General features: G+C 38.1%; 1 protein-coding gene across 2 annotated transcripts in view; it reads right to left on the reverse strand.

The window, feature by feature from the left end:
• Window positions 1-3,074: 3,074 nt before the first annotated feature.
• The window catches only part of HEPACAM2 (HEPACAM family member 2), a 40,771-nt gene continuing 30,584 nt past the window's right edge, over window positions 3,075-13,261 (reverse strand). For both annotated transcript variants that reach the window (XM_012647543.1, XM_012647549.1), the window contains 4 exons: window positions 13,171-13,208; window positions 11,773-11,846; window positions 6,526-6,635; window positions 3,075-3,771 (listed from right to left, as the gene is read on the reverse strand). In XM_012647543.1, the coding sequence (XP_012502997.1) occupies window positions 3,768-3,771; window positions 6,526-6,635; window positions 11,773-11,846; window positions 13,171-13,208 (226 nt within the window). In that variant the 3' untranslated portion in view covers window positions 3,075-3,767. The remainder of the gene's footprint in view (window positions 3,772-6,525; window positions 6,636-11,772; window positions 11,847-13,170; window positions 13,209-13,261) is intronic.

Consider the following 13,261-nt stretch of genomic DNA (forward strand, 5'->3'; position numbering starts at 1 on the left):
GGTGACCTGTCATCTGTGAGTCATAAACTATCATTTATTTTATAAGTAATAAGGATAAAAGTTTATAGATGCAATCACACTCTCATGATTCTACTTTCTCAAAGACAAAACATTTTGAGAGAGTCTTAGTGAACTGCAAGAGAAAATAATTCCAAAAGTTATTAAGTGCCCCTGAGAGATAAACTCAAAGAAATTTACTTATTGAAAAGATGGTAATTTATTTGCCTCCTATTTATGGTGTCTTTATTCCATACACAAAGGGCAGGCAATCCAACTCAGTACAATTCAAAAAACACGTATTATCTGTGTTCTAACATGTATATACGGGGCGGATAGATGAGGGACACTGACTGCCCCAGAGCTTCAGAAAGCCCAAGATGGGATTCTGTGGGGGCTTTCACAGATTTGAAAACAAAAAACAATCTCCCGGTTTATGCTCTGTTGATGGCAAGCAATTGAGCTGTTCATCTGCCCTGGGAGCATATTCAAATGAGCAAGTTCTCAGATAGAAACAAACAAGTAAATAAACTGTTTCCTGGGGTCCCAGTAGCACTTGAAGTGATAAGGTTCCTAAGGGAAGGCTGACAGAAGACACACTGCTGCACACACCACTCCAGGAGGCCATGCCCAGAGAAACCACGTGGCGCACTGGAATGGATCTTGGACTTGGAGCCAGAGGTGTGGTTCAAGGATCAGCTCTGCCGCTTGTTGGTTTGGTGACTTTAGGAAAGTCATTTAACTTGGTTTCTTCATCTGTAAGGTGGAAATACTGGTTCTAACTCACCGGGTTCTTGTAAAGATCAAAGGAAGTCATGTGTGTGAAAGTTTAATAGACTAAGCTTAACATGGTAATCACAATAAACAGTGTGTCTAGGAGAAGAGAAGAATGGAGAATAAAACTATTAAGCCCAGCTGTTGTGTCTGATTTCCATATCTACGAGAAAGAAACCTTTGTTTTCTTACTGCCTCATGAAACTAAAATGTGTGTGTGTGTGTTCATATATACATAAATGTATATATGAACGTGAACTTTAGAGAAATATATAAGAATGACATAGGAATATACATGGTTATATGTAGCAATATAGAGGCAGAAAATAAGAACTTTTTAAAAATAAATTAAATTTTTAATAAAATATGGTAAAATATCTACCTATATGCCAAGTACTGTGTTATCACTTAAGTTTTTTTACTTCGACAGAACTTTATAAGGTCCATGATCTAGTGGAACTGAAGGATCACGTGGACCTTGCCTCAGAGTGTACATGTGCAGCTTAATTGAAACTGTCTTATTAACATGGAAGTACAAATGTCAGAAAACTAAGGAAAACTGTGTTTTATTCATAAGTATTTTCGTTTTTTGCTTCAAAGCCTATCAGTAGAACATACCCTTTAAAAATAATGAGCACCAGGAATATGATTTCATTCCAAGTTAGAAGTGGTAATATAAAGTCAAAAACTAACACTAGCTAAGATTATGTTTAGTAATGAGGAAAGAACTTTAGGCTGTTTTTTAAAGATTAATTTGTTAATTAGGCGAACATCTGGGTTTTGGTTCATCACTTCCCTTGGAAACCTTGATTAATTTATGAGACTTTCGTCCTCATTTACTAAAAAAGCAGTGAGTCATCCAGTGTTACACACCAATGACAGCAAAAGTTAATTGGATTCTGGATCCTTTCACATTTCTCCCTTCAGCAATTCCTTGCTGCTTTGAGTGGAACCATGCGCTAAGGGAGTCCGTGTATTTTTGTGTGTGCAAGAAAAATACAGAAATGAGAGGAATTACAAGTAATTGAAAAGTGAATTTGAAAAAAACAAGAATACGTATTTGTATTTCCTTTGGTTTGTGTTGAGAAACTCTGGAGGTATACACAAAATAGCCAAACCAAAACCCCACAGTAATAAACACAGTTATCTTAGTGCATGCTTCTCATAGGGGTTTGATTTGTGAATCATGTGAATATAGAAGTATCTTTTCAGGAAAGGGCTGTTGAAGATTGTGGATTAAAGTGTTTCAGGGTTGGGTTTAGGAAGAGGAACACAGATGCAGCTATAGTTCATGTAGTTAGTGTCTGCCCTCCACGTAAGAGATGCCTCAGCAAGGACTATAGCCCCAGGGAAGGAGGGGACACCAGACTGAGAACGGAGGGGAGAGGTGGATGGAGCTGGGGTGGATGGGTGACTGCAAACACTGACCTGCTCTCCCCCGGCCTGGCAAGGGGATTGCAACCTTTCTTTGGTTCTATTGCTTACAAATTGCATTCAGCTTAGAAGCCTCTCCTTAGATACACACCCGTGTATGCTGCCTGATCTCCGTAGTGTAAAACAATACTCACAGATGAAAGGGAATTCATCACACTGGTTATTGATCTCATTTCTGCTTTCACTTTGCTTCTCATTGTTCCTTCATACTGTTTTCCTTATCAACTCTATGTTATCTTGTTATATTATGCATTTATACGAGCTACCATAAATCCTTTTTGGAATTGGAAGGAGTATGAATAAATATATACATACTACTCTAGGGAAATGCTAACAGGCTACTTCTGAGAGGTGAGAAGAAGTGAGATTACAAATGATTTTAATTGTCTTATGGAGAGTCTTCTACATTTCCAAGAACACACATAGTTTTACAATGGGCACGAATTCCTTTTCTAATAGATGAAGTAGGGCTTTTTTTTTTTTTTTTACTAAATGTAGAAGAAAATATTTGTGTTAGAATTGATTGACTTTTCCGACAGAAAAGTATATAAGGGTGGTAGAGAGAGAAGACCAGACAGGAGCTGTGGGATTTACATCTTAATTTTCTTTTCACCATAAGCTTTTATGAATATATGGGCAGGTCGGTGTAAAAACAGTGGTTCGCTAAAAACATTAAAAAAAATCCTGTTTTTAAGATTTCTTTTCTTCTGCATAAAATAATAGGCTATGAGAGAGCAAGATTCTCATTTTAAAAGTTCTCTATAATGTAGACTTTATTGCACATTGGGAAATGAGGATAAAAAATCCAATTCTATAATCTGACTTTTGTGTAGTATTTTTACTCTACAAGACAAAGAATCAAGGCCACATAAAAGCAAAGACAGAATAATTTATTTGAATCCTTCTTTCCTTGAACAAAAATAAAGATAAGACTTTAACAAGTCATTTCCTCAAGCGTTTTACAAGTCTTCTCAAAAACACCATTGGTAATTGACAACCAAGGAGGGAAGGCACAGTTCTTGCTTTGTGACAACCATCCTTATTAATAATATTTTGTGGTACAAATAACAAGATAGAAATTTGGGAATAAAATAAAAAATAAGTTTAGCAATCTTAAAAGTCATGAGAATTTAGTAAAACAAAGCCTGCAGAAAAATTTACAAATGTAAAATTTCCACATTTGTAGCTGAGATAGGATAGTGTCAATGCTGATGAAAGTGAAAAGTATAGATTAGAACTGATTGGGCTTTTGGAGAAATTTGATGTAAAAAGAGTGACTGGAAAGCCCCATCCTTTTCTTTCTCCCAGTCAGCATGATAAAGACTGTCCACCGAGGAAGATTTCCATACCATTTTCTTCTGTTGCACAAGATGCCGTGTTTATGCTGGAAAGCCTGCAGTCAAACTTTCATAAATACTTCTATCTTGCATTTAAAGACTAATGAGTAAGAGGTATTGAGCTTGATTTCTTCACTGATTCCAGATGAATAGATATATCCACTGTTTTTCCTCAAAATGTTCCTTCATTATTTCACTCCAATGTACTGCTTTGCCCATAAAAGCTCACCTGGTGAAGAGATGTACAAGATATGTAAACTGTTCTATAGATTTTCATGTCTACAGATAAAAAGTACCTTAAATTCTTTTATTCCTTTCCAGAGCTGCAAATAATATGAATGTTTTGAGCTAGCTCAAGAAAATTACTTTTATCAAACAATAAATATAAAGAGTAAGCAATCATTAAATTTTCTGATAATTTTCTTTTGAAATTAAACAAATATTTACATGACTATCCTGTTTTCAAGATGCTAACAGTTAGCTCTGAGTTCAAAACAAACCTCACCAAGAGTAATGAGGTTGACAGCATGGAAATAAGTGCAGCCATAAGTTCAATAAATACACAACTGGGCTTAGTATTAGAATATGAACACAGACTAATTCACCAATTTGTTAAACACCAGTCTAATTAGGTAATAGCACATGTAGTCAAGAAAATAACACTCTTAGAAAAATCTAAGAACCAAATAATAAAATTGGCTGTCTTTTCTACCTCAGAAGTAATTGTCAGATAAAGGTAAAAGAAGTAAGTTAGGATTCTTTCTTTCCCTAGAACTGGCATATTCACTTTGAAAATGGAAGATGGGGAAGATTCCCTAACCACCTGTAATACTGCATTATTCATGGAATTGTCTTCAAATTTAATAGGACCTAGAGAATAAAACCATAGGTTATCAGGGAAGAAAAATGGTCTCTGCATTTATAGGCAGTATTGAGGAATATTTATTTTATCAAGAATCACTAATCTGTAGTTATAATAAAACAAGCAAACAGGTAACCATTAAACTCTGAAATCCTTAAAAGACTGAGTCTTATTTAATCTCTCCACCTAGCACACGGTAAATATACCGGAAATGTTTGTGGATTGATTGTAAATAAAATAAGTGCAAAACAGTTTTTGATGAAAAAAAAGAAAACATTCTACTTATTCATTTTTAGAATTTAGAATAGGTAACATAAAAAAAATCTGTATTCCATGAAATAATACTTTAAAAAATGTTGGCAAACAGAGAAGGGAAATTTTGAAGAGGGTATTAAAGAGAAGGGAGACAGTCTTACAGATAAAAGGGAGGAAAAGTGAAGGGCAGACCCAGAAAAGGAAGAAATCAAAGCATGAAGGTAGAGGAAGAGAGAGCCACTGGAAGACAAAGACACACAGAGAGAAACAAAACAAAACAAAACAAAACAAAACACTCAGAAGACAGGGAAAAAGGGGGTGAGAAGAGAGGCCATGGGAGACAGGGAAGTCACTCAGGTTGGGCTGGGAGCATGAGCTGGTGTCCTGGGGTGAATGCCTTTCGAAGGAGCATGTCCTCGATGACAATTTTAAATAGTCCTTTATATTCTAGAAAAAGAGCACTTCTGCTTTATTTTTGATCTTTAAAAGTTATTTCTGAGATAAACTTTGTTTGCATTCTAGTGTGAAAAATATATATTTGAAACAAAGGATATACAGAAAATAAATAAATTTTACTAAGATAAAATTTTTAATTAGATTAAATTTTAGAAAGCAGACATGATCTTAAAATTCTTTCTATGCCTTATATTTAATAAAGAAAAACTTTCCCTAATTTTCTATTACAGAAAGTAAAGAGGATTGGGTATCATTTTAGAGAATTTTTATTTTTAAACTATTATGGAATAATATCCCACTGTTGCGTTCTACTAGATTAATAATATAATGCTTTAAAACAATTTTCATTTTTTTGTTGTTGTTCAAACCAGAGGTTCCTAGCTTCTTTGGGGTCTATTCCTAATTTACCTGACTGCAGGTAAATTTTCTCTAATGGGGTTCTCCGAAGTGTTTTGCCACTTCTTTAGCCCCCAAATGACTGCATAGTTCTTCCAGGACTGGATTTCCGCCCTGTAAGATGATTTCCCATGCATTCGTTCACTCCTAGTTGTTATTTTGGTATTTATCCAGAGGTGTGCATGAATTACTTTGCTGGAACTGTTTCTTTTGCCAGAGGGGAAGTTTCTGTGTGTGGTTATTGATGTTCTTCTCAAAGTCAATATATGACAAATAAAGAAATGATGGAAGATGATTTGTGGCAGTTATGCCTGCAGGCAGCTAAAGCCTACAAAAAAAAGTTCATTTGATTATTTCGAAAGACTGTAGGCTTAATTTCTCCATGGCAGGGAAGAGAGGGAGACTTCTTAGAGGCGGCCTTGAGCTTATCTGGATAAGTAGTTTTCTAGCTTTGGCCTCAGCACAGGTTTTGTCCTCTCTGGGTGAGAAGCCAGTCCTCACCGTGGTTCTATTCACTTGGGAATAAACTGCTTTGAAGTGTAAGAGGTTGGGCATTTGATGCTGACTGTGCTGTGGACCTTCTGTAGGCTTTTGTTTTTTTCCTGGCCTTTTTCTTAGTGACAGATCATCACTACTTTAAAACTATCATAGCCACTGGAAAATCATTAAGATAACCAAGATGGCTTGAGAACTGGCTTGAACATTCCTTTCATACCCAGATGTGGATTCCTTGGGGAAACACTGTGAGAGGGAGAAAGGTACACAACAGAAAGTTGATTCTAGGGCCCTGCATCTAGTCCACTGGCCCAAGTATGTGGCCCAAAAAGATATTTGTGTGTTTGCCTGTTTTATTTCTCAAAATTATTTTCAGATAGGGAAGTGTGTTCAAATGTACAGAAGCTATAATTTCCTGTTTTACTATTTTTTTTCTGAGCCTTTCAATAAATTCCGGGAAAAGCAGAGGCTAAATGCTGAGCCCTTCTACAGCACCATCAAATGCAGACTCATACTTACTCTGGATGGTCTTGCTGTTGGGCAGGAATATGCTGAATAACTTCGTAAATTGTACTGTGCAGATCTTGCCCTGATACACCATCAGAGGCTGGAACAGGTCTACTTGGCATCTAGAAAATGTGGCACATTAAAAAAAATTAGCATAAGAGTAGTAAATAGTATTTCCATTATGCTGCATAGTTGAAAACAACTGGCTAGTGATGATTAGAGAGTTAGAATTGTTCATCATCCCTAGAATGTTCTTTTCCTCATTGCCACAGTTTCCTGCACTTACCCTATGACAGTTTGTGCAGCAGCATAGTTACAAGGTCGGAAGAGGAATAGCTGGACAAAACTATTGTTTTTTCCTTCATTTAAGAAGAAAGCTGGCAGTACTGTAATGAAAATATAATAGAAAGAAAAAATAGCAAAAGAGGAGATATCAGGACAGCTTAGAATCAGAGAGCATATATTATTGTCTCTTATATATCTCAATTACCCTTTTGACACTATTTGCTAATTACGTGCATATGGGTGGCTTAAAAGAAAGAACCATCTACAGCCCAAATCCCGCAACATATTGAAGTGAGTAAAGACAGTACCAAGAAATATAGAACACACAAGGGGAGATGTTTTGGTTTGAATGTAGTAATGGGCTCTAAAAACTAAAGGCTTGGGTGAATGTGGAAAGAATAGTAGTGTATTTACAGCCGGTAAAAACCAAAATGTATTTTATTGAAACTGGTATTTGTTTTATTAATGCCCATCCCTGATCTCATATTTCATAACTCCTTCTTCCTATAAACACTGCCTTCCAATTTCTTAGTCAAAGTCTGGTTTTCCTCCTCATTCCCAGTGCTTTCTGTTTTCATCGCACTCCTGCCCACTTTCAGTCCTTCATATCATATTTACACAGCTCCGCCTGGAGGACTCTTTGCCCTTGATAAGTCTGAGGAGTTCTCTATCCCACTTTGACCTGCCAGGTTTGACTGGAACACCTGTTTTATGTTTTTCTAGAAATTGCCCATTTCCATTCCACCTGCTAAAGCTCTAGTGGGCAGTCTGATTATATGTGATTTGTCCTATCATTTTTGTGTCAAGGCCCCCCAGCAGGGGTGAGGAACCTGAGGCCTTGGGGCCACATGTAGCCTTCTGGATCCTTGAGTGTGGCCTTTTGAATGAATCCAAATTTTACAGAACATATAAAGGATTTGTTCTGTGAATTTTGGATTCTGTCGAGGGGCTGTGCGTGGGGATCTGGAGGGCCACGTGTGGTCTTGAGGCCACAGGTTCCCCACCCCGTGGGAAAAGCAATCTATAGATGATCACTAACGTATTCACCTAACCTAATATTAGAGCTGTGAAATAATAAACTTGCTCATTTCATGCAATTGTCTTCTGTTCAGCTCCTGAAAGAGGCGGCTAAGTGGACAGTGAAATGTACAACAGGTAGAGAGAGGAGATATCATCCATTTGTACACATACCACAAGCCAAAAGATTATTTTGACTTTTAAAAACTCAAAAAGTTAGTAATTTAATTTATTTCCCTTCTTAACTTCAATTTTCAGATCTTGGTTTTAGTGTTGCTTTTCTTTTCTTCTCAAGGCCATTGCACGGCTGCTCATCTTCCCACGTAACTGCCATTCTGCCTTCTTCTCATGCAGATCCTCCTCCTCATGTCTCCATCCTCTTCCACCTCCTCCTCCCCTTTTTCCTCCTTAGGATGTTGGTTTTGATTTCTCACTTCTTCCCCAAAGCTGCTAAAATGGCCAATTAAGAACCTCAGCAGATTCCTCAGGGGTGGAGTTGTCAGCTTTGAAGACAAGTGTGGCTCCAAATCAAATTATTCTGTTTACAATAGAAATAAGCAGGGTCTCTGACATGTAATTAAATTACTCATTTCTCTGCTTCAAGTTCTTGAGCATTGTAGCATTTTGAGCCGAGTGAGGCCCTCCCAATAAAACTTCAAAATTGAGTATTGATTAATCACAGGCTAAATTTAAAGTTTCTTCCATAAATCTCACTCCTTTCCAGTGAATTCCTAGGAGTAAAAAGTGTGAATTATTTTAAATAAAGAAACTCTTTACTTCAAAAATTCAATTATAAGTCTTCTTAGCTCTTCAGTTTCCTGTTCTCCCATTTGAAGTCACATCTTAGAGGGGTGCTATCTGACATCATGAGAAGCTGTTTGAAATAATTGATCCACCATTTTTTTTTGTCTTTTTGGTTGTGGAAGTATATGGTGAGCCAATCCTCTCTGAGACTGAATAGAGCATTGCAAAGCCTTTGCAGGGCAGTTCTCTGCTCCATCTGTGACAATGTGGGCACTGTTGTTACTGGCTCACCCTTAGGGAGGATGAAATCCAATCAATCCTTCTCCATTACTCATATAGCATTTCTGAAATAAAGTCTGTGGCCAGGAAACTTGCTGGGTGAACCTTACACATTGACAGAATGCTCTGAACAAGTGAAGTAACCATTCCCTCACAGCAAATAGTTCTTTAACAATATGGAAATGAGAATGCCTGGAGGAAAGTAATCTGTTTATGGCGCTTTTCTTAAGTAGACTATCACAGGGGAATAAGGAAGCAGAGGAAAAATTAGTCCTATACAAATCTATAAGAGACCAGACGAGGAAGAGGAGATGAGACCAGATGAGGAAGAAGAGATGAGACCAGACAAGGAAGAGCAGACCAGACCAGAAGAGCAGACCAGACTGGACGAGGAAAAGGAGACAAGACTAGGTGAGGAAGAGGAGACCAGAACAGACGAGGAAGAGAGAGCTAAGTTCTTAATATACAATACCTCGTTCAGATCTTATGAACCATCTTATAAGATAGGTATTGTTCTTTACCTTGTTTACAGATGAGGAAACTAAGGCTTAGAGAAGTTATATAATCTGCCCAAGGTAACACCTTAACTCATGAAACTGAGAATCAAAACCAGGCCTGACTCCAGAGTCTCTGCTCTTGGCCATTACGCAAGTTAGATACCTTCTTTCTGCCTATATGGTTGTTTCCACAGCTTCCTCCAAAGGTGTCCTCGGCTGAGCCACAGCTGCTGTCCTGGTGATTTCCAACCCCAGATTTTATTTTTACTATGGATGGGGGGAGGGGCACAGTCCTGGGCTTGAGGGCAGAAATTGGGCTTCTCGTGCTGTTCTGTCTCTGGACACACGAGGGTGAACTCTCAGCAGGCATCTCTTGCACTAGGCCTCACTTGCCCCATCAGTAACATGGGAAGAATAATCCTACTCCTGGTACCTGCCAAAATTACTCTTTTTTGAGATCATATATGGAAGAAATCTGCATAAAGGATTAGCACTTAGTAGACTATGTATAGATCTAGCCCCCAACCAAAGTTCCAGACTTAATTCCCAAAAGTTCCCAGCAAACTTGGAAAACCTTCAAAGGATCCTTACCTCCCTGCCTTTGTTCATACCTTTCCACGTATCTGAAAGGCCTCCTCATCTTCATCTACCATAACCCTACCTATCCAAAAGGCCTGGTTCATAGGCTTCCTCCTAGAAGGTGTTTGTGGACAGCTGTCCTTGAAGTGATCCATTTCTCCTACCTAATCTTTGGCTGTAAGCACTTAAGACGAGCATCACTCCTAGCCTTAGCATATAATTACTGCTGTATAGGACATCTCCTCTATGGAGGACGTTGGTTTTTGCTTGCCTAATATCTTTTTCTCCTTTCAGTAACAGCAACTTGATTTTCCTCTGGTGAACAACCTTCCCTCACTTTTTTTTTTTTTTTTTTTGAGACAGAGTCTCACTCTGTTGCCCAGGCTAGAGTGCCGTGGCGTCATCCTAGCTCACAGCACCTCACTTCTAATCTGTATCATTTGGATAGGGTCAACCCCACTTCCAAATCCAGAGGTAGGCATGTGACGTAGGCCTATTCAGAGTTACTATAATGGGTTCAGTGAAGGGCAGGTGACTCAATTAAAAGCACCGAGAATTACTGCTAGGACTTTTGCTAGGACCATTGGCATAAAAAGCTCTATTTTTGCTACAGTTGGATGTAAACATGGAGCTGTGAGGGGCTTTCATATGGAAAAAAAATTCCTGAGGATAAAGCCACCCAAAAGCAGGTTATAGAAAGAGACCTAATGTGGAGGGTATCATTATTGGAAACACTTGGATCTTAGATTCAGCTATTCGTGAAACTATTAATAGAAGTAACCTGCCTAGGACAAATAAATTCTGTCCCCTGCCCACATTCTTTTTTTCCTTTTAAGCTACTTTGTGTTGGGTTTCTACAATGTAGAACTGAAAGACAGGAACACATCCTCAATTTGTTTATGAACTTTACGGGGCCAAAGGCCTGATCTTTTTAACTTTACATTTCTTGGCATGGTACCTGGTAAGACAGAGGGTCCTCAAGATGCGATGATTGATTCATTCAATCTCACTTTCCCTGAGCACCTGCAATGAGCTGAGCTAAGCACTGGAACCACAAGGAACAATTAGACATAGTCCTTGCCATCAAGGAGTTCTGAATTTAGTACAAGGAGGAGGTATGAAAATGAACACTTTATAATATAACTTGGGCTATAATAAAAAAAAACCCCAGATCTATAAAAGTATTAATGAGCCGATTAGCCCAAAGAAACGTTCTGCATGTCTGTTAAAAACTGATTGCTTTAAAAGTGTCTTTCCCCCAGACCGAAAAAATGACTTCAATTGCATAAAAGCTTCCCCCTCACTTCTGCCCCATCAAATGCACCTTTAGGGTAACAATAAAGGTGTATACCTGCTTACTTTGGGTCTATATGGTAACTTCCTTCTGCAGAGCATGAGGTACCTTCAAGGGTATGATCAAATATCTTTGCAATGTCATCAAGAGATATGAAGGGGACATGAAGGGGAAACTGAGGAACAGAAGGAGCTCAGTAGAGTGATGGGTCACCCAACTGATGCAGGACGATTTAAACCAGGGGTTCCTGATCCTCCATTTATTCAGTTATCTTGACATTCGACCTAGTTAGTTCTCTCTTCACCAAGATTACCAGGTAGAGAATGTTTATGAACTGACATAACTTTCTTATTTGTGTTCGCTTTACTCATAAAGGCTGAGAAAGATGCCTTAGCTCCCCAGATTCAGCAACATCATTCACCATAGAGTAAGTCAACACTGCTTAGTGCAGTAATGGGCAATGCAGCCGTTTGACTACACTTCCCGAGTGTTCAAATGAATGCTGCTTACACCTCTGGTGAAGGTGTACTACTTCTTGGTTAATCAGCCACTAGGAAAACCAACCCTGGGAACACCAGAAGCATCTGGAAAAGCAACAAATTCATATATTCCGAAGTCATCCAGAGCATCTTCATGGCCTGAAATGTAAAACAAATGCTACTTACAAACCAAATGCCTTGATGTGCTATTGTTGTTTTTAAAAACCTTTGTAAAACTTATCTTTATTGTCTGTCTTAAGTGGTATGTGTACAAAACCAATTTAACATTTCCTAATCCCCTGTAGTCGTATTACCATAAAACAGTGTTGGAAATCATTCTTTCTAAAGCTGAGAATTGAAACTAAATTGGAACAATTATTCTTAAAGCCTGAAGTGGGAACAGCATATTATATATTCAAACACACACATGTGGGCAGGCTTGGCCTTCGTACCAGAGACTCGGTTACGAGAGGTCACAGCAGCTCTTGATCCACCCATAGTATCTATTGCATCCTGCTAGATCTAACAGACATAAGCAGAACTAAAAAGAACAAATAAATAACTATAGTTTCCCATACATACAAAATGCAATATAAGACAAGGCAATATAATGTCATTATCAATAGCACCTAATTATCATCTATAGAATGATGGGAGTGGAGGTGGTTGGAGGGAATCAGATGGTCTTTGGGCCCTTCCCAGCTCTGACATTGTGTCATTTGTCAGGAAGGGCTACATAAGAGAAAGAAGACCCACATTTATTAAGCATCCAGACATCATATTAGGCACTCCACCTACACCACTTTGTTTAATTGTCATAGCAACACTAGGGGGAAGTTTTTATCTCTATCAAATAGATGAGGAAGTTGAGGGCAAGAAAAATAATTTTCCCAAGGTGACAAAGGGGGAAAGTGGCATATATGGAACTGAAACCTGACTCCCTGGGACTCCATGGTCTGAGCAAAAGCTCCATTGTTAACTTACAAGTCAGTACAGTCAATATTGATGACAGTGAGAGTCACAATGGGGACAAGGAAGCAGCACTGGTCCCTGTCAAACCTCCCTTTGCTCTTCTCTTTGGGATGAAAATGACAGCATTAAATCTACCTTAGGAATTAAAGTGAGAGAACGCTTTGGAATTTTCGAAATAGTAATAATAGGATCAACGGATTCAGCAAAATTCAGTGACTGGGCAAGTGACTTAATCTCCCTGATCCTTAGTTCTCTTGCCTGTAAAATGGAGTTAAGAGTGCCTTCCGGGTTGATCTCACAGACCTGTGTGACTTACATAAAACGAATACAAAGGATAGCACTTTGCAGAGTGAAGGCTCTATTCAAAGGTAAGGGATTGCTAATGTTACATTAATATTAGTTTATATAAATTCTATTAAATTACTAACATATTATATATAATAATTAATATCAAAAATATCAATTAATAAACATTAACATTGATAATAGCCCTTTTCAGCCTGGCAGTTACCTGAAAATGTTTGAGCTTTCCTGTATTCAGTTTCCGGCCTGAGAAGACAAATAGGTATTTCTGTCAGGGATAATAATTACGGAAAAAGCAT

The sequence above is a fragment of the Propithecus coquereli genome, unplaced genomic scaffold (genome assembly GCF_000956105.1).
Source record: "Propithecus coquereli isolate 6110/MARCELLA unplaced genomic scaffold, Pcoq_1.0 Scaffold108, whole genome shotgun sequence".
NCBI classification, from domain to species: domain Eukaryota; kingdom Metazoa; phylum Chordata; class Mammalia; order Primates; family Indriidae; genus Propithecus; species Propithecus coquereli.